This window comes from Antechinus flavipes, chromosome 1, assembly GCF_016432865.1.
Source record: "Antechinus flavipes isolate AdamAnt ecotype Samford, QLD, Australia chromosome 1, AdamAnt_v2, whole genome shotgun sequence".
Lineage (NCBI taxonomy): Eukaryota > Metazoa > Chordata > Mammalia > Dasyuromorphia > Dasyuridae > Antechinus > Antechinus flavipes.
Window position 1 is genome coordinate 334,374,280 of NC_067398.1, and position 16,700 is coordinate 334,390,979.

Below are 16,700 nucleotides of genomic sequence, written 5' to 3' on the forward strand. Positions count from 1 at the left end.
GTAAGCGATTTGTGCAAGGTCGCTCCATTAAGTATTACTTCTTTTTTAAAAAAAATCATTATATTCTCAGCACTTAAAGGTGACGTCTGGCAGATAGTACATCAAATAAATATTTGTTGTATTGAACCTCCATCCTCATTGTAAGCTTCTTGGGAGATAGATGCTTCTTTTTTTGTCCAAACACTTTCCAATTTAGTGCTGATGAATGTCTTCATCTCTTATCTCAACAATCAATACTGGTCCCTTCCTACTCCAACTGGCTTTCACACCTTCTCTAGTACTGTAGTACTAGGCTCAAAAGTCCTTTAGTTGATGGCCTTTTTCTTTTTAAGCAAACAAACAAACAAACAAAAAATCGAACTATTCTCTATATATTAGAGTGAAAACCTATCCTAAAGTCTAGGGTAATGGAAAGAGCCATACAAGGTGAATCAGGAGACCTGTACTCTAGTGCCAGCTCTAGGACCAGAATAAATCATTTCCCTGATCTGAGCCTCAATTTGAAAAATGAAGGGATTAAAGTATGTCATCTCTGTCACCTCAACCAGCCCATTGGATACCCTAATACTCTGGACTATCAAACACCCAGCCACTTTTATTCCTTACAGTGGAGGCCAAAGCAATGGGGTCTCCTTTCCCCCTTTTCTGGATCTCTCCATCTCCATCTCTGTCTGTTTCCATCTCTTTCTGCCTACTTGTCTGTCTCTCTCAGTCTCTGTCTTGTCTTCTCTCTGCTTGTTCTCACTCTCTCATTTGTCTTTCTCTCTCTCCTCCCACTTCCCAGTTCTTTGTCCTAGATCATAGCATCTAAACCATATTTGAGGAAGAATCAACTCTGAAAAACAGGCTCCTTCCCTTTTTGTTTGCAAACCTCCAATGAAGGAGAGTGGGGGAAGGGCAAACCCTCCCAAAGTAGCTCAGTTCATTTTTTGATAGCTTTCATGGCTAAAATGATTTTTCTTATGTCAAACCTAAATCTGTCCCTGCAGTTTTCAGCCTATTATTTGGAATTCTGCCCTTTGGGGCCTAGTGAAACAAATCTAATTGCCCTTTCAAATGACAATTCTCAAAATATTTGAATATAATTACCCTAAACACTTACTAGACACAACAAGCCTTTTCCAGGCAAAGTATCTCCAATTTCTTCAACCAGCAGTTCTCAAAATAAGGTCTGAAGTCAAAGCATTTTTGTAGTGATATTAAATATACTATTTGTCTATTAAAATACACTTTCTTTTTCAACTGTAAATCTCTGTGATGATGGATTATCTCCATCCATTTCAACCAAAACAATGCATCTCAACAGATTGAATGTAGAAGCAGACTAGAGAATCTAGTTGTCTTTTATTAAACCATTCATTAAAGGGATTTGCAAAAATATCTAAAATAATTCTACTCCTCTCACTAAGGGTTTGATTTTCAAAAATATAGTTATTAAAATATATATAGTTATTTAAATCATTTGATAGTTATTACAATGGGTTTATAATTTCTTTAAACTGAATATTTCAATTTTTTTCATTTCTAAGTGTCACTAGATATAACCTACATAAACAAAGCTCTTTGAAGTCATTAATAAATTTTAAGAGTGAAAGAGATCCTAAGACCAACGACTTTAAAAACCTGTCTTCTACAATCCTCATATGGTATGATGTTCTCCATTTTATTAAGGTATGTGCTAAGATGTAGTTCTTGGAACTAAACAAAATATTCTAAGTGGGATCTTACTAGAACAGAGGACAGCAGGATTGTCTGGCTGTCATCTAAGTTGTTCAGTGGATAGAGCACTAAGCCTGGAGTCAGGAATACCTGAATTCAAATATGACCTTATTATAGACCCTTACTAGCTATGTGTGACTTTGGAAGCCACTTAACTTCTATTTGCCTCAGTTTCCTTCACTGGTGATGATAATGGTGATAATAATACCACCTACACTAGAAAAGTTGTGAGGATCAGATGAAATAATATTTGTAAAAGATTTGGTACAGTACCTAGTATATAGGTATTCTCTAAATACCAGCTTATTTTCTTATATATTTCTTCATGCAGTAAAAAATTAATTTTTTACCTTTTGGAGGGGTACTATTTTATACTATTGACTAATATTGAATTTAGAATCTACTTCACACCTCCATCATCTTGTACTTGAAAAAGTTTATTTCTTTTATCTATATTAAAAGATTAAATGTCATTTTATTGTATCCTGTCCAATGATGAGATATTTGGGGGACCTGACTCTGTTAACCCATTTTGTTTGTAATTTTTTTTTACTTTTGTGCTTCCTGTAAACATTATTAACTTTCTGTCTTGTCCAAAAAAAAAAAAAAAGTAAATGCCATTCTAGACAGATAGTATACCAAAACTGATCAGAGTCCTTGAATTGGAGTTAAGAAGACCTGTGCTATTAGCTCTACATTATATGTCTGAGACCATCTATAGCAGAGCATCCACTTTTTTTCTTTGATATATATAAATGAAACATATACTGATAATAATAATTTTGCAACCCCCACATTCAGTTATGTGACCCCATATGGGGTTGAGACTCTCAGTTTAAGAAGCTTTGACCTATAGGACTATGAGTAAGTCATCTGCCTTTTCTGCAGCTCAGTTACCTCACTTGTAAAACAGTGACCTTCATTGAGAACATCTAGGTAAATTGCTTTATAAATCTTAATGGGCTATGTGTCAATTACTATTATTATTATTATCATCATCAACCCTTTATCAAAGTCATTGATATTGATGTTAAAGAGCACATGATCAAAGAGAGATCCTTGGAACATTGCACTAGTGCCCTCAACACTGAATCATGAATGACAAGTCTGTAAGTGTAGACATTCAGCTACTAGTTCCAACTAACTTTATTGTCATCCTGCCTTCCTCTTTCCATCTGTTAAATGCTTTGAGAATTTTGAAGCTTACAAAAAAGTTAACTTTACTTATTTTTAATAGCATTTGATTTTTCCAAATACATGCAAAGATACTTTTCAATATTCACCTTCTCAAAACCTTGTGTCCCAAATTTTCTCCCTCTTCTCCCCTTTTTCCCTCCCCAAGACAGCAAACAAGCCATTATAGGTTAAACATGTGCAATTCTTCTAACTACATTTCCATATTCATCATGCTGCACAAAAAAAAAAAAAAAATCAGATCAAAAGGGGAAAAAAACACAAGAAAGGAAAAAACTAGCTTTACATTATTTAACTTATATCAGATTATTTGCTGTCTTGGGGAAGAAGAAGATAAGGAAGGGAAGGAGAAAAAGTTCGAATACAAAGTTGTAGAGGGCTAAAACTCTTGAGTTGATGCACTGAGGTCAAGACAGCTGAGCACTTGAGTCTAACTACTGATTGGACAATACTCTATGGGCATATGCTTGGAAAATGGCCCTTCCCACTATCCTGTGCTGGCTCAATGATTGGTGTATGGAAGAAGGAGGTTGAGGAAGATCCCCTTCACTTCTACCCCTAAAGATCAAGAATAAAGACTAAGGACTTTTGCTTATCGTGACTCCAGCTGATTCTAAGGTATCCTGGGTGTTAGCGTGGTCATCACACAAAGTCTTTAAAAAATTATTGTTGAAAACTATCTTTGCATGTTTTTGGAAAATAAAATACTATTGAAAAAATTGAAATATATAAATAATGGTCTGAAAAAAAAAAAACTTAGCTTTTTTTTGGAGGGGGGAGGGAATAGAGGTGGATGGGGCTAGGTGATATAATAGAGTGATGGACTTTGAGTCAGGAAAACCTGAGTTCAGTTCCCACCTCAGATACTTACTAGATATGTGACTCTGGGCAAGTTACTTAACCTCTCTGTCTCTCAGTTTTTTTTTTTTCTTTTTCTTTTTCATCTGTAAAATGCCTCATAGGGTTGTGGTAGGGATCAAATTACATACACACCCCCACACTTCACTTTACAACTCTACAAATGCTAGCCATTAGGAAGGAGAGAAAATAAGGAAAATGTGAGAAATGAGAAATGGGGAGGAAGAGAATACAGGGAAAGGGGAAAGAAAGATTAATAATGATATCTGCTGCAGGAAAGTTTACAACACTGAATCTGGTTAAGATGACGTGTGTATCAGGGAGGAGTTCAGTCCTTGAGAGCCATGGACCCTCTTTACTGTCTGTCTGTTTGACTGAAGCCCTGTCATATCTCTTCTTTCCTTTCCTCTCTCTCATAAATCACTTCCAGCAATCTTTCATTTGCATAATTTCTGCATAGCCCACTCATGTTTTATATATTCTCAAACATCCTTGCCCTCTTTTAATCATTCAAAACCAGTGTCCAACAATTCTTCCACATCCAACCTCCTTAGAATAACTGCATAACTTCTTTAACCCTTCCACTCTCTTTTGCAAGGAAATAGACTGCTCCAGGGTCAGTATAAAAATATGTCCCTTTATTCAAAATCTATACAGTAGGTCTTTGATCACTTTTTCTTGACCTGTGACCTCTTCATCAGGTTCAAGAAGATTCCTGAAAAGGGCACCATTTTCCAGTAATCTCAGACCTACTCCCAACTTAGTACATATTTTGTCACATTTAGGGATTGCCCCTGAATCTGTCAGCTGCTGTCACATGGTCCTGGGGTGCTGAGTAGAGGGGTCCACAGTTCTGTATTTCTCCTATCTTTTGGACTTAATCATCTTGAGGTCCATCAACAAGGCTGATGGTTTGACTGCTTCCTATTTTATCTCTTTCTTCCCCCCCCAGCCCTTTTCCATTCACAAGTCGGGAAGCAAGTGTCCAGGGTTTGTCCCCTGGTTGTCTTCTGATTCCATTTTAGACCATCAGTAGAAGAAATGGGGGGATAGGGGCCAGTGAAGAAATCTAGATTGGTCTGGAATGGGCAGATTTTAGAGGACGTGGTAGTTTGATAGGAGCTAAGATTCCGGGGCTGGAGTGGGTTTGCCAGTCCGGGTCAGAGTGCTGAGATGAGGGATCGAAGAGAGCTCTGACTGGAGGCACTGAGGGGCCGGTAGCCCAGAGCTGGACCCTCAGGAGCGGGGTCTCCAGTGGTACTGGGGACAGCTACCCCACGGGGCCGGCGATACCAGACGACCCAGCTTCTCCCAGCTCCCCTGACAGGCCCCAGCACCAGTAGTCGCCCCATCAGCCCCTTCCCTGGTGCCAGCATACAGCTCCTGAGAGGGAGGGAGGAGATCAACAGGGTCCTGCCTCCTCTCCCGATATCCAAATCTTCATCCTCTCCCCTCCCAAGGCCCGTGTATTCTGCGTTATTCCCCTCCCGCAAAGCCCTTGCTCTCCGGGGACCCAGGAGTTCAGCTTCCAGTCTTTAGTTTAGCCCTCAGCCCTCCTCAGGTTTTCCCTAGGATTCTAATTCTAATCCTGCCCCTGCCCCTCCCCTCCCCCCGGGGCTGGCCTAGGTCTCTCCTGGGTCTCAGAGGGTCCAGTCACACACCGTTTCCGAAGCAGGCGGTAGAAGGAGAAGAGGATGAGGAGCAATACGGACACCACCGTCACCGTGTAGAAGACCCCAGCTGCAGAGGGATGGGAGAGCGACCGTGAGAATAAAGAAGGGCTTAAAGAAACCCAAGGGCAGCTCTGAAACTCCGGTCGCTTAAACAGAGTCCCCCCCAATTCCCCTGGTAATCCCCTGGGTGCTCTCACCCCCTATTCCAGGGTCTGGATCCCCAGGCCCAGTGCTGCAGTTAGTTCCATCCATGGGGACTGGCAAGGTCTGGGCCAAGCTTTGAGGGGATCCCAAGTCCTCAAGAGAATCCAAAATTCCTGAGGAGAGAAGATCCAGACTTGAAGTGGAATTCTGGGCAAGACTATAATTAACTTGGTCTGGAGAATTGAAGGCTGGGGGTTAGGATGTACTGGAGTAGAGTGTACTAGATAGGAAGGATGTGCCCCCTCACCTCGGTAGGTAAGGGCGAAACCCTGCGCATGGCCTCGGGGGTCGCTGTGGAAAGTAAGCAGGAGGGCAGCTGTAGGAAGGCGCAGGGGGCCTGGAGGCGGTGGCCTTGTCCCATCGAAATCCCGCAGTAACCGGCCGGAGCCAGCCTCCCGAAGCTCCAGACGGTCTCTGGAGTCGGCCAGCTCAAAGAGGCGGAAGGTGAGCTCTAAGGCCGACCCTGGCGGGTCCAGAATCCAGCTGCAATTGCGGTCCGGGCCATATTCATCTGGGAAATCCGGAGAGTAGATGACACCCTGCGGGGCAGTCCAATTCCCTTGGCAGGAACCCACAGACACTGGAGGGATGGCAGGAGGCACGGTTATCAAATGGCTTAAGGCCATCTCATTGAGCCCCTGCGCAGTGCTACCCAGGGGAAAGAATCCGGGTTATACAGGTCTGGAGAGACTCCCTAGGCGGCTCCCACCCACTTATTTTATTTCTTCGACCCCCTCAATCCTCCTCCTCCGCCTTTCCCATATTCATACCCAGCTCCACCTCTTTGGAGGCTGTCCCTTTCCTAGTCTGGTCCCACTTCAGACCCCACCTTATTTTTCAAGTTCCTCATCCCATCAAAACTCAGGCTCCACCCCCCCCATCTTAAAGTGCGGGTCCCCTCATTCCCCCACGTTCTGAGTGGTTCCTTCTCAGCTTTCCAGTCACCCTCACCTTCATAGATGCCCAGCCTCCCGTCTCCACCGCACAGCTGTCCCGGGTGGCCGAAGCAGATCTGGTCACAATCTGTGGCCGGGGCTGGGCGTCCCCGGGCCAGGTCCCTCTCCGAACCGCAGAAACAAGCATAACCGGCCTCTACCCCAGCTAGCTGCGGGAGAGAGGTCGGTCACCTCCAGGCTCTTCTCAGCCTCCCTGTTCTCACAATTTCAGGGCCGGGGCTAGGACAGGGAAGTAAGAGAAAGGAAGGAACCAGGACAGGTCGGAGTTACCTGATATCCCTTCATGCGACAGAAGCGCAGGCAGACCTGTACTGTGAGTTTGGTGGAGGTGCCACTGGGGCCACTCAAAGCTGGGGGAGCCCCGGAATCCATAAAACAGCCTAAGTAGCCCGGCACTGGGAAAGGGAAGCAAAGGAGAATGGAAAACGGATCAGTCCTCCTTCCCCACTCCCCGCCCTGTCTTCCTCTTCCTATACTCCCAATGCCACAAGCCTGAGGCCTTGGGGTTCTGGTCTAGCTCAGGTTCCCCACCCACCAGAACCCCAGCTGTTCTGAGTGTGTAGTCATACTTTTAAGTTCTCCAAGCACCAGGTAGTTTCATCATTACTCCGATGTGTCCCCCTGTGTCCCACTCACTCGGGACCTGGTTGTCCCCGCCCCTGGCTTCAAGCTATCTTATTCCCATTAAGGATTCAGGTGAGCTCGCCCATCTTCCCAGACCAAGGCTCACTGTGGCACGTGGGGATGTCGCAGTATCGCCAGTAGATCCCCTCTTCTGTCTCCGAAACGTAGCACCAGGGCTGTACGTCTCCGTCGGGATTCCTTAAGGAGATGGAGAGCCTGTCAGGCCTCATCTCCTCCTCCTTTCTTCCCCCAAGTCCTGGCAAAGTTCCCTCCCTCCCTCCCCGAATCTTCCACAGAAACAGAAAGTGTACCCCCCACCCAAGCCACCCCTGCCCCACTCCGGCCCAAGTCCTCTCGCACCGGCAGAAGTTGTGCGCTCCCAAGCCCCAGCGGCCTTGGGGATCCTTGCTGCTGCTGTAGCTATGCTGTTGCGTCTGGTCCCAGAAAAGGCAGGGCCGACCACTGCCTCGGGGTCCGGTCCGGTTCTGGCGGCCTCGGTAGTCTGCCCCATTCACCTGGTAGCACTCCGACAGCGCTGATTGCAAGGTCAGGGTTAGGGATGTCGGGGACTGGCAGCTCTCTCCTAAAGAGCCTTCCTCCCTCCTCAACCCTCCCTCCAGGGGTCAGAACCACGCCCCCACCTCCAGGTCAGCAGGCAGGCAAGGAGACAAATGGACAAACAGGAAAATGGACCTGGGGTGTGAGGAAGATCAGCTTATATAAAGAGAGTTGGGTCTGGACTTTCTAGGAAGAGAGGGTTGGGGGACTGAACACCTGAGTTCTAGGGCGAAAGGAAGCTGTAGGTCTAGATGCCTTAGAGGGAAAAGGGCCAGGGGAACTCGATACCTTGGGTCCTGGAATTGTAAAGGTCTGGGCGACAATCCCGGATGCCCGAGTTCTCAGACTAGAGGAAGCAGGGATCTGGACACCTAGATATTGGAAAGGGACTGTACCATGAGATTCGAGGAGAGTGGCTAAGGAGACAGGAGAAGAGAAATCCAGGAAGGAGGGAGCTAGGGAACAAAATGCCTAACTGCTCAGAGAAGGCAGAGAGGCAATGGGACCAGACTCCTGTCCTACTGAGGGGGGAGATTGGAAATTGAATAACTGGATCCCAGGAGAGAAAGAAGCTGGGGGCTAAATGCTTAATTCCCAGAAGGGATATTGCTTGGGTTGTTTTTGAGGACTCACCTGGGCTCTGCAGATTCCCCCCCAGGGTCAGGGTCAGGGTAGGGGAGAGCAGCAACAGCAGGAGATTCCAGAGTTCCAAGGGTCCCATGGCCCCCTTTATGGGGAGATCCTTAGAGCCAGAATCATGGGGCCTTCTAACTCCTCTCTGGTCCCCCACCGCTCCCTTCAGTCCTGGCTCTCTTGCCCTTCACTCACCTCACCTCCCTTTCCAGGTGACTGGCACCTGCTTTTCTTAATTCCCCAAACAGCTCTTCTCACTCTCTCATAGCCTGGATCTTCACCAAGCCATTTGAACAGAAGCTACTTTGAGAGTGAGTCCTGCCCCCATCTCTTGAGCTTTGCTGATTTGTCAACCGGCTTCTGAGTCTCTTCCTGCTCACTATCTATGACTCTTCTCTGTTACCTAAACCTATATTATCATAATCCAAGTATTTCTGAATCTGTCTTATTCAATTTTTTGTGTCTCTTCTGAATTTCTCCCTTTCTCCCCACTTCTGTTTTGCCAGGTCTGTCCTGGGTGCCTCCCGGCTCAGCTTTTGCCTGGTTCCAGGACCTCCCTCTCATTCTCTGTCTCTAATTCCCTCCCTCTCAAACTCCCCACCTGGGATCTCCCTCCTTCTCTGGGTGGGTCTCTCCCTAGCCTGGGGGGGGGAGCCTGGGAAGCCCCGCCTGAGAGAGTAAGCTACAGGCCCAGACACCTCCCCTTCTCTTCCACTCCTTCCCTCCCCCTTGATGGGAGTTTCAACCTGCCTTTCCCCACCCCCACCCATGAACCCAGGCATCCTCTTCTCAGCCTTAGACGGCTTTTCTGAGATCGGAGAGTCCTGTCCCCTCCCTGCATTTCAGGGGCTGGGGAAGGGGGGATGGTACTGAAGCATCTGGAGCTGTCTGAGCAGGTCCAAGCCCAGAGGGGATTGGGGGGATTGAGGAGAGAGAACAGACAGAGACTCTGAGTCTAACAGAGACCCAGAGATATAAACATTAAGGCATGCGAAGACATAGACGTGGTATAGAGTGGGAACATTCACAGACATGCTGCTGCTCCCACAAGCACGATCACAGGCTTATGAGCTCCCAGACAGGCTCTTGTGCTAGTTTACAAAAAGGGTCACACTCTCACATGGGTTCCTCATGCTTAGGCTCACATTGTCAGATGGGATCCTCTGTTCCTAGACATGCTCACTAAGAGATCAGATGTAAGTATTAAGGATTTAGGGTCAAGAGTCAATTTAGGGTCAATAGGAGAGGCCCTATTTCCCCTGCACATGGAACTTAAAGAATAAATCCCACCTGGTGTCTGACACAATGAAGTAGCTATGTCTCCAATCCTGAATCTCTCAGGGATTAGGGTTCTGGATTCCGAGCCCCCTTTCTTCATAGGGTGCAGACATCCTGACCCTGTGGTCCTTGCATCTTGATACCCAGTCCTCACCCTTTGCAGGGGACCCTGGCATCTGGCCCCCTGGCCTATTCTAGGCTCTAGAGTGGAATTCCCCAATGCCCCCCACCTGGCTCTGTAAGGGGAGGGGGAGTTCAGGCCCAGACAGGTGTGGGGGGAAATTCCCAGCCCCCTCCCTGCCCCTCCCCCAAGGGGCCCTACTCCTCTGATCTCTGAGGCCCTCCTCACAACTCCTCCCTGCTTTGCTCAGCTGCCCCTGGGGCTTGGGGCGAGGCCAGCACAGGTGTGTGGAGATGGGAGGAGAATTATGTTCAGGGAAGGCTGGGGTCAAGACACCTGGGTCCTTGGAGAGAGTCAGGTTTGGGGGTTAGGCTACTTGGATCATGGGAAGAAGTGGAGTTTGGAGGTTAGGATGGGGACTGGAGGTCAGGAAGACAGTAGATTTCAAGTAGAAGCTGAGGGGATGGGGGATGAGGGAGGGACAAAGCCTCAGACTCTTTAAGTCTCCTCTTTTTCCTCCTTAAACTTGAACTTTCCCTGAGGTCCACAGACTGAGACCCAAACTCTCTTTGTCCTGAATGCCAAGCCTTTCTCTAGTCCTACACCAATCCATACCTGCTATCACTTTAGGTTACCCCCCCCCCTACTCCTACCTTATCCACCTTGTTCTATCTCAAAAATGAGAACCCTAAAATCTATAGTCTGGGTTCCCAAGGTATGCCAGGAATGGAGATGGGGGACAATCGCCTGTTCTTGGTTTCTTGTGTCCCAGAAAACACCTCTCCCCTCCCAACTCCCCTGCTCCTATTCCATCCTATCCATCCAGCTTCCTCACACAAGAACTTTAGGAACATCTATTGCATTTCAGTGAGCAAAAGCTCAAAGCTAATGACCAGAAAGTTGACTTTCCCCTATTTTCCACCCAAAACCTCATTTACTCATTTTTGATATGAATCCAACTCCTCATCCCTCAACTCTCTCACTGATACCAACTCAGAATCACAGATCCCAGAAATCATCCAAGTTCTGCGTAGGAAAGGACTCAGTGATGATCGTCTACTCAAAAGTCTCTACTATGTCTCTGCAAGTGAGAGTCATCTAGCCTCTGCTCGAGGGCCCCTAGTAATGGGTCACTTACTTTTGGGCAGCTCTACCTAGTAGGAAGATAGGGAACTATGTGGAAGACAAAGAAAGGTCAATCTTCTGGTCATTACCTTTGGGTTTTTGCACAGTACAACTCAACCAATGTTCTTTTTTTTTTTTTTAATTTTTTAATAGCTTTTTATTTACAAGTTATATGCATGGGTAATTTTACAGCATTGACAATTGCCAAACCTCTTGTTCCAATTTTTCCCCTCCTTCCCCCCACCCCCTCCCCTAGATGGCAGGATGACCAGTAGATGTTAAATATATTAAAGTATAAATTAGATACACAATAAATATACATGACCAAACCATTATTTTGCTGTACAAAAAGAATCAAACTCTGAAATATTGTACAATTAGCCTGTGAAGGAAATCCAAAATGCTGACAGGTGAAAATATGAAGCATTGGTAATTCAATGTAATGGTTCTTCATCATCTCCCAGAGTTCTTTCGCTGGGTGTAGCTGGTTCAGTTCATTACTGCTCCATTGGAACTGATTTGGTTCATCTCATTGCTGAAGATGGCCACGTCCATCAGAATTGATCATCAGATAGTATTGTTGTTGAAGTATATAATGATCTTCTGGTCAACCAATGTTCTTGAAGTTCTTGTGTGAGGAGATGGTGACCAAGGTAAAATACCAAGACATAAGTATCCAAGTACAGAAGATGGTCTCCTATTTCCTTCTTTGGAATCCTCTGGGAACCCAGGTTGTACATTTCTGAAGATGGGCAAGATGGGCAAGGTAGGGGCAGGAGGAGCAACTCAAGGCTATAGCAGATCAAAGTTGGTGTAAGAAGCTTAGCACTCAATATAGAGCGCATTTGTGTCTCAGGCTAGGATCCTTGGAATAAATTCAAGTTTAGGGAGGAAAATAAGAGACTTAAGAGTCTGATCAGAGTGGAGTGTGATAGAATTATTCCTTCCCCTCAATTTGAATATTATTATTTTATTAATGCAGATCAATTAACTTTTTTTTAGCTGCCATGTCACATTATTGATGCAACTCATTAGTTTGCAGATCCCTAAAACTCCCAATTTTTTAAAATAGAAATTATGATCTAGCCATACTTCCTCCACCCTGAACTTGTGTAGTTGATTTCTTGAACCCAAGTGTAGGACTTGAAAATGAATAAAGATAAATGTAATCTTACTAAAATTACCCTTTAGTTTTAATTTTCTCCTAGCATAGTGCATTGAGAAAAGCACTGGACCAGGAATCTAGAAGATCTAGGTTTTAATTTCACATGAGACACTAGCCACCTACCCTGAGCAAATCACTTGTCTTTAGTTTCTCTATGCTTGTTTTCTCACCAATAAAATCAAAATAATTATCCTGGCAATACCTATCTCACAAGATTCCTGTGAGGCTAAAATGAGATAATGTATGCAAAATTTAAAGCAGCATATAAATGTCAGTTATTCTTATTAGCCCATGAAAATAAATTTGGATCTTTGTTGTCTTGTTCTGACATGTTAGCTCTCTCTCTCTTGGCTTCCTATCATCAGCAGATTTGACAAGCATCGAGGCTTTCAATCTAATAACGGATTAAAAAAAAAAAAAAAAGGCCTCAACAGGACCAAGGATAGATCCTTGGGACCTTCCACTGGTGACCCCCATCCAGTTAACTTTGATCTGTTAATGACTGCCCTTTGGTTTTGAATATTCAATCTTTTCTGAATCTCCCTAACTGTACTAGTCCACATTTTTACAACTTGTCAGCAAGTATATCGTGAGACATTTTGTTAAATATCTTCTTGATAAGATAATCAATTCTGATAGACATGGCTCTCATCAACAATGAGGTGATTAAGACCAGTTCCAATAGTCTTGGGATGAAGAAAGCTATCTACACCCAGAGAGAGGATAGTGGGAACTGAATGTGGATCACAACAGAGTATTTTCACTCTTTTTATTGTTATTTGCTTGCATTTTGTTTTCTTTCTCATTTTTTCCTTTTTGATCTGATTTTTCTTGTGCACATGATATTTGTGGAAATATGTATAGAGGAATTTCACATGTTTAACATATATTGGATCACTTGCTGATTGGGATTGGGGAGGGAAAGGAGGGAGAAAATAAAAAGCTTTAATTAAAAATAAATCAATAAATATCTTCCTGAAATCCAAGTGTGCTATGTCAGTGGCATTATCCTACTAGTCTAGTAGAAGTTCTGTTTACATTTAATTTTTTCGTTCAAAGGGAGCAAGTTGTGTGCAAGAGAGTTAAATGACTTATAGACAAGCAAAAAAACTGCTCTAGAACCAACTTATTCACCATCATTTTCAGTGACATCATCTTCTTCCTCTTCCTCATCTTCTTCTTTCTCTTCTCTATCTTCCTTTCCCTCCCCCCATCTTGTTCTCTTCAGCTTTGACCATCAGACTTTCTCTCAGTCTAGTATACAGAAAGTGCAGGATGTTCCCCTTTGATTTGTGGACAATATTCAGAACAGAATGAGAAAAAAGCTGAAGATAGCTTCTTAGGTGCACTGGAATCATCACAATTCTTTTTCTTTCTGTTTAGCAGACATTATAAAGCTTTTCTTTTTCTTTTTTTCTTTTTTTTTTTAAATTCTGAGGTCATAGAAACATTTGGATATTTATTCTTTTGTTCCACTAAGCAGGTTTGCATAAAGAAGACATATGAAGACCATTTTCCTCTCACCATCTTGGGATCACTTTTGCCTAATTTTGATTACTTTCCCTCTATGGCACATTGACTACCCAGTGCCTATTTGGCTCTTACTTATCCCTGTACTGTCTTTAGGGAGTTTGGTGTACTTCAATGACTATGAAAGCACAAGCCAGACCTAAATGTACTGTTGAAAAGGGAAATTATGTCAGTTCTTAATGAATCTGGAACTACAAGTGATCACCATTTCTTTTTCTAAGTGCTCATAAATCATCACTTAAATAATACATTCTTGAATTTTGCCAGAAATCACAATCTGGCACATGGGTTTATAGTTTAAAGAATTCATTCTCTTTTCAGAGAGTCAACATTCTGGAAGACATTTACCCCTCCCAGGAATGTAGCAGCTCTCTATTTGTCTTTTAAAATTATATCCACTGGCTCAGTAATCACAAAGATCCTTCCATACCCAGAATATAATTTATTAGACTTGGTGCCTTGAACTCATTGAAAGCAGTTAGTTATTCTTGTATCATCTTTTCATTTATCTTGTGTTTGAACACTTAATCATTTTAATCCTACTTAGTAGAGATAGCAGAATCAAAATAAGACTTCAATAGTTTGGCCTTTTCTCTGTTTTCTGTCATTATCATTCCATCCTCCTGAGCATCAGTAGTCCCACGCATTCTTTAATTTTCCACTTACTCCTATAGATTGACAAATGCCTTTTTTGATAGTCCTTGCTATTCATCACTAGCTTCCATTCATTTTGAAGTTCAGTGTTCCAGACCATATCATTACAGGACTATGCTATTTCTCTGCATTTATTTTCAGTTACCTCTCTTTACTTTCATCCTCTAGACATATGTCTTAAAATTCTAAGTTTGTTCATTTGTTTCCTGTACGTTCACAATGATCTCTTTTAACAGCAGAATTTTTTGTGATTGTATAATCAAAATTTCATCTCCTTTTTATGCCAACATCTTCCACAAAACCTTAGAGCATAGGGCTCTTTTCTATCTTTTCATTGAACTCTTACAAATTTCCTTTCCTCTTATGTAGGATGCACATTAAACTATGCCCACAATTTCCCTCTTTATCAAAATCTGTAAGATGAGAGGGTCGTTTAACTTCTTAGCTTCCCATCATTTTTAGCAACTATATCCTACCAGAATCAGATCCAGGTTTCCCTCCTGAAGAATTAATTTATTATGAAGGCAACTCAAGAATTTATCAATTAACCATCTGGACATTTGGTGTTCCTCATTATCATTGTCTTGACCTCAGCTCCTATGCCTTCTTATCATCCCTCTGTCCTTCACATTGACTATCTCTCCCTGTCCCAGTCCGTGACACTGATCCCAAATGCCCTGGTTTCCCAAAACCAGACACAGACCACTCTCCTATCTATTGAACTCCGTCCTTGCATATCTTCTAACCTTAAAAAATTTCTGTCCACTCTAGGACGACTTTCCTAATTCTTTCAGTTGGTAATTACTCTCCTCCCCAATCTCCCTCCCCCTCTCCACCTCCTGACCATACAAAACACTTTATTTGCAGGTTTCTAATGCATACAACACACATTGTTTTATATTATCAATAATTATATGTCTGTCATATGTCTGTACTAAACTACAAAGCTTTTTTTAAAAGCAGAGTTAAATGACTTGCCCAGGGTCACACAGCTATTATGTATCTGAGATCAGATTTGAATTCAGGTCCAGTGGTCTATCCACTATGCCATTGGAACTGTCCCTGTGAAGTTTCCTGAAGGAATCCTATCTTTCTTCAATTTCTATGCATAGTAGATGAATGATAAATGCATTAAACTCTGATATGGTTGAGGATGTCCTCAAACTGGTAGGTAGCTCTCTGCTTCCACCTGGTGACCAGAAATACAACATTAATTCTGAAGAAACTTAATGTGGCTCTCCAACTCTGCCTTCAGCTTTAGCAATCGCCTGGTCTCCCCACCATGACTATTTGCTCCTGTTCATAGACTATGTGAATTTCTGGGCAGCATAGATAAAAGAAGAAAAGATCCAAGGCAATCCCAATAAACTTTGAATAGAAAATGCTATCTGCATAAAGAAAGAGAAGTATAGAGAATTCATAGAGAAATCAATAGAGAAATGAATGTAAATTAAAATATATTCCACCACCTACCATGCCTTTTCTCTTGCTTCTCATGTTCTTATGCATTCAAGCAAGTGTATCCACATGCTTAGCACAGATTTTTAATCTCTTTCCCTTCCTCTCACCTCAAATTGGAATTAAGCTTTCTCAAGCGTCTCTGTTTAACCATGCCTTTGCATTTATTGACACCAAATTTACTTTAGTTGTTTGTGTATAGCAATTGGATGGACTCTCCCTTCTACCTTCCACCTCTCAATACCAGATAGGATATTTTCTCGCAATTACACATACTATCAGTGCAAAGAAGAGACACATTTAGGGAACATCCATGGAAAACACATACATATGTAGCCAAGGTAATGTCATTCTACGCTTATAAAGCTTGTCAGTCTGGTTCCTTGTGATTTCATGTGTGTATAGTTATTGCCCTGACATTGGACTAAACTCCATCATCCCTCTATCCCTAGTACTGATTCCAAATGTCTCTCTCTCATTCCCTGACATTGACTCCAATAGCTGTGATTTCCCAAAGCCAAACACAGATACCTTCGCCATCTCTTTTAGCAGAAATGTCAGGGGGATATGTATAGGATGTGGGCGTGATTTTTATGCTCTACTATTGCCATTCCCTCCTGTTCTCTCATAGCTGCTCTTGTTAGTCCTCTGTTTACCAAGAGCTCATTGCAAAGTATAGCTCTCTCATCTTATGAGTTGTTCCCAACTTCTGATTCTTGCAGGAGTCTTTAGGAGATGTATTACTTTTTCTTCATTAGAGAAAGAGTGGATTCTGCCATATCTTCTTTAACTTAAAGCCAAGAGGCTTAAGTATCAGCTATTTTAGAAAAGCAAGGGCTTCCTATACCGAGATAAAACCTTTAGCTGCTTCCCTTGCTACAGAAGAGTTTGTTGGTCCAAGGAGCTTGGGCTATTTTGGGCTTTTTCTTTCTTTTCCTTTCTAATAGGAG

General features: G+C 43.3%; 1 protein-coding gene across 1 annotated transcript; it reads right to left on the reverse strand.

Moving 5' to 3' along the window:
- Nucleotides 1–4,243: 4,243 nt before the first annotated feature.
- Nucleotides 4,244–8,983, reverse strand: KREMEN2 (kringle containing transmembrane protein 2). The gene is made up of 9 exons (XM_051968334.1): nucleotides 8,420–8,983; nucleotides 7,589–7,763; nucleotides 7,335–7,426; nucleotides 6,875–6,999; nucleotides 6,600–6,753; nucleotides 5,896–6,228; nucleotides 5,642–5,761; nucleotides 5,433–5,511; nucleotides 4,244–5,154 (listed from the first exon to the last, which is right to left on the reverse strand). The coding sequence occupies exons 1-9, from the start codon at nucleotides 8,505–8,507 to the stop codon at nucleotides 4,932–4,934; spliced, it is 1,389 nt and encodes a 462-aa protein (XP_051824294.1). The 5' UTR covers nucleotides 8,508–8,983; the 3' UTR covers nucleotides 4,244–4,931.
- Between the last annotated feature and the right edge of the window lie 7,717 nt (nucleotides 8,984–16,700).